At 40.4% G+C, this 21,008-nt stretch overlaps 3 protein-coding genes across 8 annotated transcripts in view; 2 read left to right on the top strand and 1 right to left on the bottom strand.

Annotated features, from left to right (window-relative positions):
* pald1a (phosphatase domain containing paladin 1a) overlaps window positions 1-14,756 on the bottom strand; it is a 57,191-nt gene extending 42,435 nt beyond the window's left edge. The window contains exons 1-2 of one of the 5 annotated variants that reach the window (XM_085761899.1): window positions 8,658-8,827; window positions 4,510-4,555 (exon numbers count right to left, since the gene is read on the bottom strand). Coding sequence is in view for 1 of the 5 variants with exons in the window: in XM_085761897.1 (XP_085618023.1) it covers window positions 356-417 (62 nt within the window). In the remaining 4 variants the exon portion in view is untranslated. Of the gene's footprint in view, window positions 1-355; window positions 2,271-4,509; window positions 5,072-8,657; window positions 8,863-14,732 lie in introns of those variants that run through there. The other 4 variants (XM_085761901.1, XM_085761900.1, XM_085761898.1 and 1 more) reach the window with 4 other exon arrangements.
* Window positions 9,736-12,934, top strand: ndr2 (nodal-related 2). The gene is made up of 3 exons (XM_085761903.1): window positions 9,736-10,189; window positions 11,731-12,512; window positions 12,625-12,934. The coding sequence occupies exons 1-3, from the start codon at window positions 9,925-9,927 to the stop codon at window positions 12,775-12,777; spliced, it is 1,200 nt and encodes a 399-aa protein (XP_085618029.1). The 5' UTR covers window positions 9,736-9,924; the 3' UTR covers window positions 12,778-12,934.
* On the top strand, window positions 13,901-19,751 carry lrrc20 (leucine rich repeat containing 20). 2 transcript variants are annotated; one of them, XM_085761905.1, is made up of 5 exons: window positions 13,901-14,016; window positions 18,707-18,795; window positions 19,023-19,172; window positions 19,329-19,496; window positions 19,587-19,751. In XM_085761905.1, the coding sequence occupies exons 2-5, from the start codon at window positions 18,726-18,728 to the stop codon at window positions 19,721-19,723; spliced, it is 525 nt and encodes a 174-aa protein (XP_085618031.1). In that variant the 5' UTR covers window positions 13,901-14,016; window positions 18,707-18,725; the 3' UTR covers window positions 19,724-19,751. The 2 variants fall into 2 exon arrangements, with proteins under 2 accessions (XP_085618031.1, XP_085618030.1); XM_085761904.1 differs by lacking the exon at window positions 13,901-14,016 and adding an exon at window positions 15,490-15,826.
* The last annotated feature ends 1,257 nt before the right edge of the window (window positions 19,752-21,008 follow it).

Here is a 21,008-nt window from a genome sequence, read left to right on the forward strand (position 1 = left end):
GGGCAGGATAACAACATATTGATTTGCTTGTTAGGCTGCAGTGTTTGCTGGAACCGTTAAAAATGAAGGAAAAAAAAAAACACAACAAACACAAAGCTCATCTAGAATAACTGTAAGATTTGAGGAAAAGAGCTGCGGAAAAAAGAAGTTAAGTCTCTAACCAATAAAAAAAAGCAACATCCTTAAAAGGAAGTTAAGTTTTCAAGAATACTGTGCGCCCGGCTGCCCAAATCTATTTGAGTCCTCACCACATACCAAAAGCATCTCTGCTGCCATAATTGTGTGACTCCCGAAAGAAAAACAAGAAAAACCCTCCGCACTGCAACAATCTATCCCAAAAAATTCAAAATCTTACGTGTGCGTTGAAGAGCGTTGGCTGGTTCCAGAGCCTTTTCTTTGCTGCTTGTTTTCTGCCATGGTCCAAAAGGAGTGTGAGAACTTGGCATCACATCCAAAAAGAAATCTTCCTCTTTTGAATCCCCTCGCCCACCCCCAGTCGGTGGGAAACACCCCTCATGGGAGCTCAAAGCCCTCGGCCGCTTGGCACTGGGCAAAAAAAAAAGGAAAAAACTTCCAAGAGCGATCAGGCAGCGTCGTCCACGTCTGTGTCTTATCTCCAGTCTGATGTTGTTGGGGAGTAGATTCATGCAACAGAGACTCGAGTCTCTCCAGAGGGGACCGGGCAAAAGTAGTGGTACATCTGGCAGCCAGATGGCTAAGGTTCAGCTCCCTCTCACAGGGACAGGATTTGCACAAAGACCACACAGTTGACTCTTGTGCTGTACAGTAGGGCTGTCACTTCTTATGTAAAACTCAAACATTTGTCCGAACGCGATATTCCGATCGTAATGATCTGCTGAAATTCAAAGCTTAGAGTCTATAAGCGCATGAGACCGTATGAAGCAGTTCCCTCTGTAGTCCAGTAGAGGGTTCCCTTAAAGTCCCCTATCAGCTTGATTTAGTTAAAATGAATTATGAGCCTTGTTTGAACTTAAACTCTTTTTTCATTAATTGTGTTCATACAGTTCGTAAAAAACTGTGAATTTAATAATCCAGATTTTAGATTCCTGCCCAGAGGAAAAAACAATATGAAGTCCAACCATAAGATCTGGGAACTTTTTCTGACATCTAATGGACCAAACAACAGATTATTATCATTCCATTTCACCACATTTTCTTCCAATTCTATTTCTAGTCAAGTTTCCATCAAACGTTGTGCAAGACTGAACCAAATTTCCAGAAAGTCTTGAAGAGAAAATGCAAATAAATGCACGTCCCCATTCCCAACCACGACCGTACTGTTGTTATTAAGAGTTGGATGCATGAAGATGAACAGACAACGGCGCCAATTCTTTCAGTTAGTTCCAATTCACCCGTGGGAAGAGCGCTATCAGATGATCTTTAATAGTCACATACTTCAATTAATGCACTAAAATGAAAATGCACATAAACAGGTGGATAAAAATGCACTCAACTGTCAACTTTGGGAGTTTCTCCTCACAGAATCTAAAGGTCTAATGACAGACCTTGATGTAGGCTGTACAGACTGTAAAATCCCTTTGATGGGAAAATAAAAACACATATAAACTTGAATTAAGAGTGAGAAATACAAACAGCTGCAAACAGTCGCGTGATCGACTCTATTAAAAAAGGTAGAATATGAGACATGGTAGATATAAAACAAATGCTTTGTCGCCTTGACTTCCTATTTGGATTCACAGTGAAGGCCATTTGCATAGCAAACCCTTTTCATGCCCTGTCACTTTAAGGACATTTAATCAGTAGGTTTCCTTTACACACCACCACAGTCATGCATGATAATACGTATGTTCCTATGTGGTTCAGTCGAAGGCTATAAAACACTCGGACAGCAGATTCTCCCATTATCCTCATCTACGCAGTACAACATCCCAAATTTTATCCCATGTGCTGTTGTCATTTGTCTGAGGTTTTCATGAAACTCACTGACACTTCTTGACAGAAACTTCAGTTTTTTAAAAGGCCTAACACACCCTTTTGACACAGAAGTCCCTACCACACACATATGAGCTCAACTTGTCAGCCGCACTGATTTCAGCAGGGGCAGGCCTGGTCTAGCGAGCGGGCAGCCGGGGCGGAGGCCTGAGTAGAAATAGCCCTCAGTCATAAACATCCTCCTGGAGAACCAATCAAGAGAACTCATCAGAGAAGCTGTTTATCCCACATGTCAGCCAGAGTAGTGTCGCGCTGCTCGTGAGGCCAATAAAACGACATGACAAACTCAGATTTCCCAAGTTTGTCTATGACACCATCGGGCCAGAGGGCGAACAGCTGTTTGAGTTTAGCTAATGCCACTAATATCTAACTTCACTGATGGCACAGTAAGAATCAAGGCCATGGAAACTGGAAGCTTCTGCCAGTCCTACCAGTGTTACTCCATTCAGGGCTGCCCCATTTAAATTCAGCCGGTGTCCCAACTTTGCTGTAGCAACGTCTTCAGACAAAAGGGCCTGAGTGCAGACAGGAAGAAGCGTGCAGCTGCAGGATGCATCTGTTGGTGGAACCGAGGAAGGATGCAGAACGCTCTTCATTCACAAGAGATGCAGGGGTTCAAGAGAGATGGGTATCACTTTGTAACACTCTGAAGATCTTTCAACGCTGCTTCCCATACCGAGATGAGAGAGGAGCCGCTAGCGTAGCAGCAGAAAAAAAGAAGCCCAAAGTGAATGCAACTTGCTTTCGTTGTGTTCAAGGAACCTGGGTATGCTCTGTCTCCAGAGAAGCCACTCAGTTCAGTCTGACAATGTTAAGCCTGAATGTCTGCTGTCTGCACAAAACCACATATAACAACAGAACTGAATGAACACCACACAAGCTTGATGTTGTATGATGCAGTCAGGCTTTTATTTCTAAAGCAGCACCACATTTATGACTATTTGTTTGTTTTGAACATGTGTTGCTTTGAAAATCTGACATGTGCAAAACCTCGTTCAAAAGCCTAATTAAAAGTATGTCAAATGAAGATTTCAAGCATCAGTGTCAAGTCTGATCTATAACAATGACAAAGTGTCCCACGCTCTCTTACTCATCACAGGATACTAGACCAGCAAAGTCTTCAATACAAACCAGTCACACCCCTCTGAACAGAGGAAGCGTAAGCACACCTTGACAGGAAATGCTTAGTTGTACTCTCTGAAACTTCCTCCCTGCAGCTGTACACATATTTCACCAATGAGGTTAAGGGTTACATATAGGCGTGATTCCACAGGACATTGCTAGTTCCTGAGCTAAATATCAGTGCTGCACGGAAATGAGCTCAGTCCTTCCTCTGCATGAAATCTTTTTCTTGCTTTCCTCCAACTGTTCGAAAAAAAGAAAAAAAAAAGGCCTCATTGTGAGTTTGTGTCAGCTCACGGCTCCCATGTTTGTTTTTCGTCCAAAATAAATCGCCCCAACCGGCGTGTTCAGATAGAGGCCGTGGCACAAAGGAAGCCGCGCGACGCATTGTTCGAGGATGCGATTTCCAAATCTGATCGAACTCCCCCGGAATAGATTGTGCACGGGAAGACAGATAGTCCAGATTAAACTGTCAAAAGTGCACAAAATGGCTGGAGAAAAAAAAGCAACTTAAGTGAAAGTTTTTGTAAAAGCAGCAAATCAACCGGGAATGAGACAAAAAAACAAACTATGCAGCAAATATGGCATAAATCACACGAATAACCTTTAGCTTTCCACATTCTTGCTTTCATCACAGCTTGACACGGAGCTGCTAAAACGGGTGAGCAGATCTATTTTTAAACCCCTGCCTGTAATTTATTTCATTTCAAGATGGCAATTTTATCCCCCTATGATTTCAAGGCTGCAGTAATGTGGCTTTTTTTTTTTTTTTCTAAAAAAACCACCAGCGTCTGACCACGATATTCTGTTCAGCACCAGCCAGGCCGACTGACAGCATTTTTTTTTTATTTGTCACAGCCTTGGACGAACCGCTCCACCGGCAGATTTTACACAGATTTGTTAACATGTTTCCCTTTCGCCTGCCACTCTTGATTGCAATCTGTAAACTTGCATGTGTATGTGCAAACAAATTCCCGACCTAGCGGCTGTATTTTCTAAGTTGGTGTGGCGATGCCAGAAGCCTGTCATACAGGCGCTGGTCCTCCAGTAAAGGAATGATAAACACTTCATCACATGCCATGAAGAATGTAACCCATGTAGCTATGTGAATATCAAACATGACTGGTATTATAACAGCATGCGTGAAGCCAATAAAGCCATCCCCGCAAAAAGGACAGGAAGCTTTATATATCATTTAGTTTGAAAAAAAAAAAAAGGCTGCATAGTTGAGTCTGAAGTCTGAGATAAAAATCACGCCAGGCATGTGAAGTGATATTTAGACAACAACGTATGCCATTTCCTTCTGTATTCTTCAGAGACGTGCTGCTGATGACATGTCTGGCAGCCACAAGCCTGCAGCAGGGAGTCAAGTATCACAACACAGAAGGAAGGTGAAGTAGATCACAACTGTACCTGACGTTCAGCTGTTCAGTCCACCATCCGAGAGGCGCTCCGGTCTCTGAGGATCACAACCAGAAAACAGAGAGAGAAGACAGTTGGTTTCAGGAGAAGCAGCTATAGGGTGACAGCTCTCAGGCAGGCAGGCAGGCAGCGCCGCCGGTCTCAGTCGGACATCCTCGCTTGGCGTGTCTCTCTCTCTCTCTCTCTCTCTCTCACTCACTCTCTCTCTTTCTCTCTCACTCTCTCTCTGATCTGTGAGGTAATCTGTCTCTGCCCCGCTGATCACACACACACACACACTATGGCAGGCGGTGGTCTCGCATCATTAACGCGTCTCTAATAAAGCCAAGTCAATGACCATGTCCTTCAGTGAGGACAGGATCCCAGACAGGCACTCAGCAGGAGGAGGCAGGGGGAGCGAGGAGGAGGAGGAGGAGGAGGAGGAGGAGGTTGGGTAAGAAGAGGAGGAGGAGGAGGAGGGGGGTGCAGCTCTCCGTCTGAGGCTTAGTTGGGTGACAGCGTGCTCTCTTGTTGTTTTCTTTCTGTGCGTTACTTTTTTGTATGCAAGGCTGCTCGCGAACGCCGAGATTTGTGTGTGTGTGTGTGTGTGTGTGTGTGTGGGGATGTGTGTGATGTGCAATGTGTGTGTGGGGATGTGTGAAGAGGATGTGGGGGCGGACCCACAGAGGCTTACTCATCATCCAGTTCACCGTCCAATCTCTATCAGAGCCTCCTGGCAGCACAATGCCTCCCACACATGGCAGACCTTTTAACAACTGTCTCCAACACATAAATTCAACCTTCACTTATTAAAACTTCTTACAGTCGGCCGCAGCCATTAACCCCCACTGACACGTTGTAATGCAATGTAATGTAGCCTAATGCACGGAGTCGGACCTGCCAGGAGAACTGACGATCTGTAACAACTGCACGCAGAATAGATGACATCACGTAAGCCTAATTCACTACGATGCTCTAATTACTCCATTCATTAGCGGTTAACACATGCCATGTTAAAGGCAAACAGGCTTACAGCTGGGCAAATACTTAGATTTAAGCTTCGAGGTTCAGCTGTGTGCTCTACCTCTTGTAGCCGTAACCCTGAGGTCAGACCGACTTCTCATGCATGGTCTCATGGTGTCCTGTTTCATGCTGTGGGCTGTATGAAGTCAGAACAAAGCCCACAGCAGCTGCTGATACTGTGATATTATACCTGCACGGGGCAACAAACTTCCCCCAGAATTCACTAATTCTGCAAAAACACACTCATACCATACAACCACCACGGCTGCAAATGAGGAAACAAAACACCCAAGGGGTCGACACAGTCGCTGCATAATACCAGAGTATTTTCTTACAACAACATGTGTAATCGGTCTGTCACAAGATAATACCCAAATTAAGCTGATTTGCAAAAGTGAGTGAGCGGTTTTGGAGATATGGATGTAAAAATCTACTGCTGCCACACCTGTTCCTTCCTTCCTGCAGCAGCGCAGGCCAAAGACTCTTCTTGTTGTTGCCACACCACAAATGTGAAGTGAAACAAAGCCCTCCCATGAAAAACCGCGAAACCGCAAGATATGAATGAATCAATCTGGGAAGGGAGCAGTCATAAACAAGGTTTTCGTTTTTCGGGGGTGCTTTTTGATTAACAGCAAGGAACAGGTTTGAGATTGTGACATGTAGTCGTGTAGTTACTCTGACTGATGCAAATCCTCCTGTTTCCTTCCTTTTCTTTTTGATTGGAAAAAGATAGGCAGGGCACAGGTCCAAGTGAAAGACTGAAGAGAATATGATCTGTGACAGATTCAAAGAAACATCCTCTCTCTGCTGAACGTCCTCGGTGGAAAAAAAGAAAAAGAAAAAGGAGCATACAGTTAATATCAGCTGTCTTGTCCAAATCCTTTCTCAGGCCTGGTGTTTGTCTCACCCCCCAAAAAGTCAATTTGCTAAAAGCCTTGTAACAGGAAGAGGAAAGGAAGAGATAGTGAAGGGAAATATTTCACCTGGGCTACAGCTCAAGTCCTAAGCTGTGCTGAATGAGCACGACAGTATTAAAAAATAAGTTATGGATGAACTCTTCAATAAAAAAAAAGAGCTTAATATGATATTTTTAATGTCTTCATGGACATGTGGCAGCCTTTTTCAACAATTTAGTCAGGTTACAAGTGTATTAACAAACACTGCAGCTGAAATTACAATGAATTCAAAACCCAAAGGGACCAATTTTGGGGATGCGCATTACTCTATAGAGTCCAGTGATCAAATATGACACCTTGTGGTTAAAATTATCCAATGCACTCAGGCGTGTACACAAGACTTCACATCAGTGGGACACAGATGTTCATTATCTTATGACAACTGTTTCAGCTCCAAACAGGTGTTAATACTGTAACTTGGCACAACATGACTGAGACTCTAAAGGCTGCAATTATCAATGAAAACAATCAGGTTTTTAAGATCTTTTTTCAAAAATTAAAGAGAAAATTGACTATTTTCATTTACTGAAGCATCCCCAGGGATTTATGGGGATAAACTCACCCAAATAACCTCTAAACCTATCAAATTGATCAATTCCCAACCAATAATCCTACGATTCATAAACAGCCACTGATAAAGCATGAGCTATGACAGTGATTCACAAAAGAAAATTAGCAACTTTTACAAGTTAACCCTGGGAGGAGTGAAGTTTCTGCTCGATGCTTCTTATCAGGATAAATCTACGAATAAACAGCTCAATCATTTATGATCCAGGCGTTCATTCACCGAGGAGTTTCGTGCTCTCAGTCTTGATTAATTGTGATGTTCGCGGTTTGATCTGCGCTCTTGGTTGTCAAGAGCCAGTTTCTGTCTTCCCCCAGGATGTAAGAGAGGTAAAGTGATATGAAGAGAGAGGAGACTGATCCCAGCTGGACGGGCGAAATCAAACAAAAGCCGGGACCATAATACATCAAAGGGAGTCATGTGCTTTGTCTTACTTGCACTATAGACTTTTCATACTTGACATTGCACCTATAAGAAGAATGCTCTGGAAAATCTGTTCTGCATTGACATTAGGCTATTTATAGGCTGAAATGATCCATGAGCAATGTATTTAAAATATAGGCTACTCCGGTTTACAAATACTTTTTTTTTTTTACCTACACGTTGGTGATATAGCTCTCATACTATATTATATATTTAGCAGATGTTTATGTCCAAAGCAGCTTACAACAATGTACAATGTACTATGCTAGACCAAGAGTAGATGTCATTCACAAGCATAAGTGCTTCCCTTGTAAACAAACAAATAAAAGTATGTTCATTGTGCAGAAAGCACCTCAAGATGTTTTGTTTGTTTGTGTTTTAGTCATTAAGATGCGGCCTGAACTAGATTTTTTTTTGTATTCTATATAGGCTAATATGCATGTTCATTCTTGACTCCTGGATTGTACACGTTTTCTTTTGTAACACACAACACAACAGTATGTAAACATATATTTGGATCAGTAAACCATCCATCTGGTAATGTTATCTCTGTGTGGAAATATTTGTTTTGGATTCTCTAAGGGCCATCATATCTCAAAATACTTGCTCTGCGGGGGATGGAATTGACTTTGATAATGTGGCAACCATTTTTACCACTCTACAGGCAGATTGAGTTCATAGCAACCATTTACTATGGACTGTAACATAGAAAATATACTATGGACTGGACTATAATAAAAGGCTGTAGCCTTCTATTGGCAGTAGGTAGGATCACTGCAAAAACCTGGGTGTTAAAAGTGTTTTTAAAGAGAAGAAACATTGAAAAAGAAAATACATTTTGTAAGAATGTGTTACTATGTGTTTCAGCACCAACTTAAGTTGAAAGTGCTTCTTTAGTTTATGTTGCATCACTTCTTGTAGGAGAAGTCAGTGAGTGAATACTGTGCACAATACACTGCAGGCATGGAGAGTGGGGGGTGCCAAGCACATGTATGCTCCATCAACCACACAAACACTTCATGAAAATACCTTTTCAACTATAGTCAAACTGCACCGCTGCAGCTATTAATATTGCACAATTAACGAAAGCACGAGGACTCTGATACGCTCTTAGCATCCAAAACAGCACCAGCATTAACTTTTAGGCTGCCGTAGCTCGTGCAACAAGACCCGTAAACTTTAAAGCTACTCACCATTTCAGCACACGGTGGATGAAAAAGCGTCTGAAGAGAACCGAAGCTCGGTTTGTCCAGGGGATGTAGCCGAGGTGCACCGCTTTCTGTTTACAGACTAGAAAAAACACTCATTGATAGTTTTTTTAATGGTTCTTTTCTCGGGAAATTTACGAGGAAAGAGATTTCGCTATGTGAATAAAGAAGGACCGCGCATGCGCAGTTCACGGTCATCTTCGGACGCTCTCTGCAAGTCTCCGGCCAAGATATTAACGCATCTTTAGTAGGAAAACATGAATTACTGAGCCTTTCTTCATTAAAAGTGACTGCTTTTCAATATAGATAGTTAGAATAGGCAATTTTGCAAAAATGCTGATGCAGTTTTATATTATAATGCAAACAGCATGTGAAGATATGGTTACAGAAACACTGTTAATGTTATAGCCTATTGTAACACAACGATATGAAAAATGTAAATAACAAAAAGAAAATAGGTACAATAGGCCTATTGATCATCTTGGAAACTCCTCGTTTGAATAAATGAACTTCAAGAGTAGGCCTATTGCCTATGTATGATCATATAGATATATGATCATACAGAGAAATAAAGTGACATTTCCTGTGTAAATCTACCTCTGTTGGTCCTGGTGGTGTGTCTGATGTCAATATGAACTGTTATCTTACTTTAGGCCTACTTCTCTTGTCTTTATTTTCAAGTTTTGTCTTTAAAAAAAAAAAAAAGTCTACTTATGTGAAGCCTATGAGCCTAAGTTGCAAATATTCTACCCAGAGACATTGCATCAAACCTGGCCTCATGAGTAACAATTGATATAGGCCAAATAATAATTCAGACTACTGAGTGATGTTCTGACATGTTTTTATGTTAATGCTTGTGATGTTTCATTAGTCTGTGGGCACAACAGCCCAATCCTTCCCCCTGTATAGTCCAATTCAGACGGTATTCAGTTGACTACATGACACTATGGGAAAGGCTAACAATTAGTGTAAGCCAAATAGCTGAAACAATTAGTCCACGGATGGGGATTCAGGCTGCAGAAGCCCAAAGATCATGGCGCAAACAAAAAGTAGTGCTCCTTGTAAACACGCACCCGGGCGCCTCATTACCAAGTGAATGGATGATGAGCTGTCAGGTAACAAGTCTTGAGGACGCATGTCAATTTCCTTTAATGTTCTCAGCTACTTGTTAAACATGAAAGGGCGTGGGTGAGGGTATATAAGACACCCCTAATCTCCCAGTAGAGGTATTTGTCATTAACCGGCCTAAAACATGCGCTCATTGGGAGCTCTGAGCGTCGCGTTGCACGCATCTCTGCTGGTGCTGCTGGCCCAGGGGATCCAGAAGTCCAGGGATGGAGTTTACATGAGGCCGCTGCATCGTCTCTCCGTCATGGACCGCTCCACCGGGTATCACCTGCCGACCTACATGATGCACCTCTACAGGAATTTCAAGACCAACTTTTCCAGGCCAATGGATACCGTGGAGCAAGACGCAGCGAAGCAAGCAGACACCGTGAAGAGTGTGATGGCTAAAAGTAAGATCTGATTTTTTGTTTTGTTTTGTTCACTGGGACATGAATGAGAAGATGATGGCAAAATGTAAGAGTCTGTATTTATCCATTGGGATTTGGTTTCTCCGCTCAGACTTGGATCTATTCTCTACCACTTTTTTTTCTTTTTATGTTAGTTTTTATTCTCTGGCGCAAGTGTCCTGTCAAAGCTGCGCGCCAGACGACCTCAGAGGGTTTCAATCCACATCCAGCTCAGGGGGGTGAATAACCCACGCAGGGATCAGCGTGTGAAAAGGCCGGTTTTCTGTCTAATGCTCAAAGCAAACCTCCTTTTTTCTTAAATAGGTGATGTTGATTAGATACCTCGCCAGACATCCCCCTATACAAATCTCTTGTTAAGTCAAATCAACAACTTCCCTCAGTTCTTTTTCACACTTGGTCTGATTAGATTAGAGCTCGGGATTTAATGGTGGCACAAGCAGCCATCAGAGGACGAGCCCCCTCCCCGCTGCTGAATCCAATTTCACATAGGTGTTAGAGTTATTACCTATTTGTCTGACTGAGGATATGCAGAAGCCAGGGCAGGCAGGGATGTGTTAAACGATTGGTTTCGGGAGGGGGCTCGGTGTTTGATTTGAGTCGATTAATAAGAGTGGATGGTTTTTGCACGTTTAATCAACAGTGCAGCTAAATGGGCCAATATGCTCTGGACAATACAGAGCTTCAGTGTTTAAAATGCTTTAATCCTTTAGATGAATTTAAACCACACCTGTTCATTGAATCACAATGACCCCACCATCCCCTGCCATCAATTACAGATGTGGGTGCAGCACATGATTCCCTCAAGCTGGAACAATGACTGGATTCGTTTTTTTTCTTCCTGAAACCTTAGATACATATTGATTTTGTTGAAATCTCCATCAGTGCAGCATACAGTATAATCTTGAAGCTGGAACATAGCTATCAACAGCCAATAATGCATTTAGTATTTTATTAGAAGTGAGTGGATCTAAAAACAACAACAACAAAAATGCATTTATTATAAGACTATTAAACGTATCCCACAATGAAAATTAATTACTTTTTATATATTTCCAGGGTGCAATAATGGCATTTTTTCTGTAAACTGAATTTCCTATAGTTCAGTTACTCCTTTTACAACCCTGACTTTTTATTCATGCCATAATATTATGTTTTATAGTTATTGCAGTTTTATGTAGTGTAGATGCCTGAAAGAGTAAAAAAAAAAAGTTGCACATGCTGTGCAACAATATCCTCTGTATTATAATCCTATGATATTTACATTACTTTAATGCTTATACTAAAGAGACAGAGACAGAAATAACAATTATGTTGCTTTATAAGAACAAGTTCCCTGTAGTTTATTATAGTATTTAATAGATGACTTTTATTTTGATAGAATACCTTTAACATGTTGTAGCCTATGTGTTGCAAATTTTCTCTAGGTGGATTTAATATTTATTCTGCTTTTACCATAATATCCACTAATAATAAGCTACATGTGAAACTCAATGATGCTAATCTTTCTCTTTTCATTTCATTAGGTTTGACGTACACACATAGGCGCTGGGCTGTGACCTTTGACCTCCACACCCTGCTGGCTGACAAGCAGATCCAGGCAGCAGAGCTGAGAATCAGGCTCCCTCGGACACCGAGCGCTTACAACATCTCAGTGGAGGTCTATCACCATGGACAGGCATGCCATTCGCGCAGACTCTGCCAAGAACAGCAGCTGGTGGGGCTGCTCACTGAATCATCACTGGTCACTTCATCACAGAGCTGGAAAGTGTTCAACATGACGAGTCCTCTCTTGGACTGGCTCAGACGGAAACCGACAGAAAGATTTCACCACAAAAGTGTATCAAGAAGAAGGAAAACGGTAAAGACAGAGAGACGCCTGTCGCTTCCTGATCAGCCCGTCTATGTGGCGAGTCGGAGGACTGAGCAGGATGTTAGTGACCGAGCCTTGCTGGTCGTCTTTTCACACACTGGCTTGGATGAAAACTCAAAGGCCAAAGCAAGCTTACTTCATACAGCTGAACAATCCAAGTTCTTGTCCCCTGCTGAAATCAAAAAGGCCCGCTGGCCAAAGAGGCGCAGGAGTAAACGGGGCCAGAGAGAACAAACAGCGAGAAGCCCGCAGGTGTCCAAGAGAGGGAATGAAAAATCTCTCTGTCGGAGAGTCGACCTGCATGTAGACTTTAATCAAATAGGATGGGGCTCCTGGATCATCTTTCCAAAAAGGTACAACGCCTACCGTTGTGAAGGTTCCTGCCCTGGTCCTCTGGGAGAAGACCTAAATCCAACAAATCATGCTTACATGCAGGTGGGTACTACAGTCTGTGTAAAATCTGGGAAATTGGAGATCTGTTCATGACCTTCATGGACTGTGGTTTGATTCAATATAACAAATTCTCCTTTGTCTCTTCCTTTTTCAGAGTTTACTGAAACATTATCACCCCGACAGAGTGGCATCGCCCTGCTGTGCCCCGACCAAAATGAGCCCACTGAGCATGCTGTACTACGAAAACGGAGAAATGCTCCTACGACATCACGAAGACATGATTGTGAATGAGTGTGGCTGCCAGTGACAGCTGAACTCCCCTCGAAGCATTACCTCAGTTGCTGAGCAGCATAACAGCACAAAAATGCTGCACGGGAGCAACTGATTTCTGAAAAAAAAAGAAAACACTTAGCCAGAAGGGAGAAAAAAAAGCTCTTTGATATTTGTCACTGTACATTTTAAGATAGCTGATCTATGTGCAGCGATATAACTTGAATTTGTGGTGTGAGCTCTGGTTTTGGAAGAAAAACATTGTCATTGTAAGATGTGGCAAAACATATTCTCTACAACACAGCAGCATCTTGCCCTACAGGTGTTTGCAGCTGTCATCTAATATAAAAAAATATTCTCCCTTAACTTATCAATTTCATCAATAATGTAAACATAAAATGATAATGTTATTGAATATTCCAGCACTGTTTTATTGTACACTACCATTTGTGTATATAAACTAATGTATATTTATTGTAAATATTAAAAAGAATGGTATTTATGTACATTTTGCATATGGAGCATGTATTTTGTTATGTTTTATTACTTTTTTTTTTAAGTTGGCATAATACAGGACCTAATTTTATAACCATGCTGATCCAAACTTATTTTACCCACAACATTTCAAACCTAAACCTACTCTTTGTAACCAATCAAAATGTCAGCAGAAAAGATGTCTTATACCAAGAGATGCCGTTGATAGGCTGATCAGTTTTCTAATCTTGTTCAGTCATTGATCAATCAGATATTGTCTTTTGGAATATGATGACCTGCGTTACTTTAGCTTCTATTCTTGCAGTAATATGGAAAATTGGTTGTTTTGAGAAATGACACCTGTTCAGCTTTCTCTGAGCTGCCTTGTTTGGTTTGTGCTGTCATGACACAATATAAACACAACATACCTGCATAAACTATCCACAACACGCAGCAGTATGTCCCTGCTTGGATCACCGGTATATCTATCTGGAACTAGTGTGTGTGATACAAAAGAACAGGCATGTCAAAGGATGCAGACTTTTCTAGTTTCACACTTTCAGTCATTCAATTCCACTGATGTTCACTAATTCAAAATAAAGCTCTGTATTGCAGAGTAATATCTAGCAAACACTGTGAAGTGACTGCTAGTTGTAACAAAGCAAAAATTTCTATCTATTCTTCTGAAGCCAGTGAGCTTATTGTATTCAGATCCTTTGAAAATACACTGACTGACCAGGAATTTGCCAGAGTCATGATCACAGCAGTGCTCAAACTGGGAATAGTGGATCAGGACCCAAAGGTAAGACAACAAATCTCAGCTTCAGGTAAATATTGGAAGAAAAATAAAAACACCCTTTTAATTCAAAATATATTAGAGCTGCAACAATCAGTGGATCGACAAAGTTTGAGTGATAAGTGATCATTTGTTGCGTTTATTTATTCTAACGTAAGTTAAATGTCTTTGCGTTTTGGACTGTTGCTTGGATTTAACAAGATATCTGAGGAGATCATCCTGAGCTTTTCGAAAATTGTGATTTTTCGCTATTCTTTGATGTTTTTATAAATGATGGACAGAGAAAATAACTGACAGATCAAGTGAGCACAGTGCTGAAAGAAAGATAATTTATTAGGAAAATGACTGCAGCTATACTGGAAATTCATTGTTTGAGTCATTTCTCAACCAAAGATAATGAAAAAAACATGTGTTTCAGCTTAGATGTGAATATAATTTTTTGCTTTTTGTTCGTCTTATAACTATAGTAATTGTAAGCAGATTTCTTTGGGATTTTGATTGTTAGTCAGACCAAACAAGACCTTTGAAGATGTCAAATTAGTCTCTGGGGAATTCTAGTGGCATATGTTTAAAAAAGAGAAAGCCTCAGTGCAAAATATTCCCATTTTAAAAAGAAGAATTCAGACATGAAACATCTCAAAATTGTAACAAAATTAACTTCCCCATAATGACCAACTAAAACATATCTCTTGAGAAATATGTGAAGTTGTTGTTCTTTATACCTTCACACAACAAGATGTTGTCTGTCATTCAGCAGGTTGTCCGTTGCTTGTGAATGAGGCGTGACGTCTCAGGGCTGTCTGCTGTCAACTTAGGCAGAAATGTCTATTAAAATGGGATGAATTAAACAGAAAGTGGTCAGATATCAAGGTCCCTGTAACCTCATAAAACATGTTTCAATCATAGGCTAACTAAAAATTCATTTGAATTAAATTCAATGGAATTCATTCACTGAACTTAATTAAATTGGTAGGTCTATTGATTCATGCAGTGTTGGAGAAACAGATTTTTTAGTTTTTAGAGGAAACCGCTTTATTGAGTCCATTTGTTTTGAAGAGCTCAGGGGAAGAGCTTTCTTATGTAGGCTAAAACATTCAGCACCCAATTTAAAACTAACAGAATCCAGTGGACTACAGTGATGGCAGTGATGGCTAAGACCACAACTCCCATGATCCCATGCTACTTTACAATGTCACAATATATTGTGTGTTTTCTCAAGAAATTTCAGGTTGTTTATAATGTTTTGTAAAAGGATAGTTCATCAACTGTAAACATCTTAATAATGCACTTGTTCTCCTTTACACTAAAACAAAAGGGGACATTTTTGAGTTCTCATTATTTCTAATATTGTGCTATTATTTTTACTGGTCCAGTTGAGATCAAATTACGCTGTAGGCTATGTGGCCCCTCAACTAAAATGAGTTTGACAGCCCTGGTGGAGACATTGGATTGAGTTTGGCGTTGGTAAAGCAGCTGCGTATTCTGCAACTTTCATGCGCAGCACTGACACGCGCGACACACGTTTCCTAGCCGGCTGTTTGCTAGCAGCCTGAAGCTAACTCATGCTGATACATGTAATGAAGCAGTAGTAGTGACACAACATCGCCAAAGTTAAGTTTACTAGTTTGTGAGCTGTTGCCAGAAGGTAACAACCTCTCTTTTGTATATCGGAACATTTCAGGTGAATGTAATTGCCCCCTCTCCGGGGCTAAAAATAGGCTACACACCACACACTCACCAAATTAGACTGTGGTTTAGCCGGTGTAGCTAACGGCGGCTGCAGCTGCTCTGTGACAGGACCATAGCTCTAATCTGGGTAAGTGGCTCTCTGGTGGTGCTTTAATGAAACACTAATGAAATAATGACTGGTATTTTGGTATCACTGACTAAACAGGCTGCATTTGTGTTTTTTCTAACAGTGCAGGGGCTGTGGTATCGTAGATTTTAAATGCTATTTTCCTTTAAATTATTTGTGTACTTATATGGAGATGATATGTCCCTAGCAACCAGGTCCAGTTCCCTGGTAGTGAGTGCAGCAGTGGTTCCAACTTTTGTGTAATGCAGCAGCAGAAAGTAACATGAGTACATAATCATAATGGTGGTCATTTTATGTTGCTGTATCCATTTTGAAAGATAATTATGTTTTAATAACGACATTAGTGACTAATAAGAGACACTGTTTTACAGTTTTTAATTGACTCACTCAACTGGTGTTGGAGCACTAACTGCTTGTTCCCAAGTAATATCTTAAAGTAGACCTGCAAATAATACCGCAAGTCTAATAGTTGACTGAGAAAAACTTATGTGACAACAGCTCTGGTAAATAATGTATTGTTTAAGTCATTATTTCAAGTGACTCCCATTCCAGTGAAATCTCTTTCGCAGCTCTAGTATAAGGTCAAGTATCCACAACTACCCTGTCCGTATCCAAAAAATTCAAATTTTCCCACAAATGTTGACGTTTTTGTCATGTTGTATTTTAATAACTTGAAATCACACAACTTTTTGACTTAGGCTACTCTTCAAAAAAGGTATTTCTGTTACTTTCACCAAAGATGTTTTAGAAAAGTATTTCCATTGTAGGTATTATTTTTGTTTAACTGCTGTCCACTGAATGATTCGAGTATCAAGTGATTTGATTTATTATCATGTCCCCCTTATTGTTAGTGGCCATTAACCCATAAGAACCCAGACCCATTTATCCTTGAAGGAAAATTAAGTGGGGTGAAACACAGACCAAGTGGAATGCATGGAACACATTTTTGAAGTTTTTTTTGAAATAGCGCCACCAGAGATCTGGAATGTTGCATATATGTCACATCGGGCGTTTTTGGTATCTTAAATTTTCACTTGAAAATAAATGGGCTTAACATTTTCTTTTGCTCTGTAACACAAATTTGACCTTTTATTTGCATTTCCATAACATAGGCTATATCAAAATTACAAATTAGCTGGTTACTATTAACACCTTTTTAAGACAAGTTTCACCACAAAAAAGGGCAAACACTAGGCTATAGAAATGCGAATATTGCCTCATATTGAAGGCTTTAACCAGTTACTGAAGCCTTAAAAGCTGTGCAACCACAATTTTCTTTGCAACTACAAATACCTTGGCATCTGGATGGACATTTGTCTTAATTTTAAGCACCATATCACCACCCTCATTGCTAAACTAAGAACAATACTTGGCTTTCTGTACAGAAATAAGCACCGTTTTCCTACTCACCACAGGAAAAAAATTGGAGACACTATTTTTTCTCTGTTTTAGATATGGAGATGACATCTATGGAAGAGCTGCTAGTTCCACTTTGATTCCCCTGGATGCTGTTTACCACTCAGCTTTACATTTCATTTCCAATGATTCATATAATACCCATCACGGCACTCTTTATCAAAATGTCGGCTGGTCATTTCTGACAGTACGGGGACAACAGCATTGGTTTTTATCCATTTTTAAAGCCCTGTCACAGTTATTGTCTCTTTATTTATCATCTCTGTTAACTATGAAATCACAAAACATTGGTACCCACTCACAGAACTGATAGTTGGGTCATATTCCATTCGTCAGAACTGAGCTGGGTAAAACGTCCTTCTCTCACAATGCACCACATGGGACCCTCTCTCCCATCAGTACAGCAGTCCAGAACCCTTGTCTCAAACCTGGTTCATGACTGTTTGACTGAGTTAACTTTTCTTATTTGTTTCCTAATATTTTCTTATGTAAACTCTCATTCTTCTTTGCTGTATTTGTTGTTCTGTATACAACATCTATTGCACGTCTGATGATCGTCAGTACATCCTGAACACTGTATCCTATTTTGTTACAGAAAATACAGCAAAAAAGCATAATTACATTAATATGGGACCAGCATGGGATACTAAAATCTTGTTCATTTACTGAGAAGAGTGTCTCTGCTAAATCTGTGGTTCAATTTCCAGACTGATATATCATTTTATTAAATATTGATTGAATTTGACATTATTTTTATGTTAACATTTTTAAATTATGTTTTAAATTGAACAACATAGAGTATATTAATTCAAAATACCTGAATTACCTAATTTAATTGAGCAGTTCTTTCCCATTTTCCTCATTGTGACATAGGCGTCACATGGTATTTTTCCTGACTTTTTTAAGGCCTTAGCCCGATGTGACGTATATGTCACAGCAATATTTTCTTAAGTTGTTTTATATGAGTTTCTTCAAAAAATTAGGTCAGAACAGGTTAAATACAACAAGGGACATGTTATAAAAGGATGTGCATTGTGAAATGGGTGGTGGCTTATTTTATTGACAGAAAGCAAGCTTTTTAAAAGTAGCCGCCTCTGTGAAATGTGCCAACTCTGCTGGCCACCATCTTGGAAATGTTGTCATGGATAGAGAGATTCACAGAGAGTCATGTGACTGCACCAGGATGTTGAGTAGATGTCACTTAGGGACTTTATGAGTTAAAAGTTCAACATACATATGTGTAAGGGGCTTTCCAGGACACTTGAAGGCAGTGTGACACCCGTGTCACCATGGGTCCTTATGGGTTAAATGTTTCATTCTCTCACTTATGATGTGGACAACACAACCATACCCTAATATCAAAGCATGCATCACTAATAGATATGCTATCAATATTTCTTACTATATCATTTGGCTGTCTTGAATTTCAGTATAATAAGTGTAATATTGTATGACTTCCCTTAGAAACACTTACTGCAGAGAAATGGCTGAGGCAGTTGCAAATGTGGCCCGCAGGGTTAATGCCACTGTAGAGGAGGAGAAAGACACTTTGGGTAAGACTCCCTTTACACATCTTTTATCTCACAACCTATAATAACTAAGTCAATATTGTGTTTGCTGTTTCCAAATTTCACCAGCAGATGGTGACAGAGACTTACACTTGCTAACCATGAATTTAAATCCCAGAGTGTTTGTTAATTATAGGTATTCAACATCACCCTGCTGTGTTAATGCTTCATAATCCCATAATTACATTCATATATTTTTTTCTTCTCTGCAGATCTGTCCAACTGCAAGCTCATTTCTTTCCCAGACGGTGTGTTCAAGGTCCTGAGGAGTGTCTCAGAAAACATCCGCATTATCACTTTGGCTGACAATGAGATGAAGGCACTTACCAACAAGTTCTTCTCAACCTTCACTCAGCTGAGAGGTAGAGGATAATAAACACACCACGACTGTTTGATCCATGTGGTAGAAATAGTTGTGCGGCGTCCACCTCACAAATGCTGCATGATTGTCTTCATGCTGTGACTAAGGAGCAGCCAAGTGACCCAATGATTTATTTGTGTCTTGAAACACCTTGCAGAACTGGACCTGCAAGGCAATGTTCTCACCAAACTGCCTGACGCCGTGGGAGAAATGGAGCATTTGACCAGCATCAATCTCGCTAATAACAGTTTCTCCACCTTCCCTGACAAGCTCACTGAGATAGGCACACTGGAGAGGATTAACCTGGAGGGAAATAGCATCACTGGTAATAATAACACATCAATTCATTTGGTACGTTTTAGAGAAACAGTTGTACATTTTTAAATCTTAATGTTTTTTTTTCTATTTCATACAGAAATACCTGTGGAGAAGTTGTCTGCAATGCCAGGACTTAAGTGGCTCAATGTGAAGTCAAACCCCTTGGACTCAAACACTCAGTCTGCCCTGCAGCCTCCCCACAAATTTGACATTCTGTCCACAACACAGTCCTAGAAGGTGTTATAAATGATATCTCACCACATATAGACTGCATGCTGTGTGCCTTTAATTACTCGAGTTGGATTCTCTTGTGTGCCTGGGAAGTGAGAATAAGGTAATACTTGAAGATATCACAATGCTGTATGAGCAACAGGAGCACAGAGGTGCTGCAAAGATGGCATCCTCCTTGCTTGAGTTTTTTACACAATGCTGATGACCACATCCCGTGGCCGTCAGCGTTATCCTCTGATTGAACTGCAAGGGGCTGATGAAGCAGATATGTGGAGATGAAATCAATCCATCTCTTTGCACCATTTGACCTTTTTAATCTCAACTGAGATACTGGCAATTACTTATTTATTACTTTTGATAGTATTAAAAAAGTTTTTTTTTTCTTTTTCAATTAAAGCTTATGCAAAGGAAACTGTGCGCTGTTTCATTATTTCTTACTCTATGATTCATGCATCAACACATATTAAATCTCTTATAAAATTGATTTGTTGTTAGATAAAATTCATTTTCTGTCAGATTAGCCATTTTCATAACTCTAGTTGTCTCTGTAACTCTTCATGTTGGTGGATATGTGCTTAGGAATTGAGTTGAGTGGTTCATTACAAAGAAGAAAATCAGTTTGAGATGACAGCAAAATGCTCATCTCTGAAGCTACCTGCTCAACACAGAGGCTTGTTTCAGAAGGCAACAGAGAAAGTACAGATGGCTGCGTAAGTGCTGATCAAGCTCTTAAATCCTCCATCTGTAATGAAGGCTGCAGATAACAGAGATTGGTCCATAGTGGGGTGATTAAAAGTATTTTGCTCAGACTTTCCAGGCATTCTTTAAATAGCAGCCCTGCTGAGTCTGGATCACTTAAGCTGATGTTTGGGCTGACTGGAGAGGCTTTTTGTCATGCAAACACAAGAGGGTGTTAGCATTATGATACATAATGGATTATATAATTACCAGATTAGTTTGTATCGTTTTTTCTGTCAACAAGACTTTAAAAATGCAAAAGGAGCATGCCAAGTTGTATTCACAAGCCACCCCAAAGGAGTATATCTCGCGGCCAGCAGGGCTGCAGGCTACAGGCTTACAGCGTCACATGACGCCTGTGACCTTGCATTGTGCATCATTCTGCAGTCTGAATCAATCTAATTATCTATACACCAGAGGAAAACTGCAGTCATATTTCATTTTTTTCAGCACTAGTGTTGTAGATATTTGGCTCTCTAAGGCAACATGCATTGTGTTTGTGTTTACAGCAGGAGCCTTTTATCTGTCAGAGGGTGAAGAACAATCTCCC

Source organism: Trachurus japonicus, chromosome 19, assembly GCF_045865225.1.
Source record: "Trachurus japonicus isolate A0001 chromosome 19, Traja_1.0".
Lineage (NCBI taxonomy): Eukaryota > Metazoa > Chordata > Actinopteri > Carangiformes > Carangidae > Trachurus > Trachurus japonicus.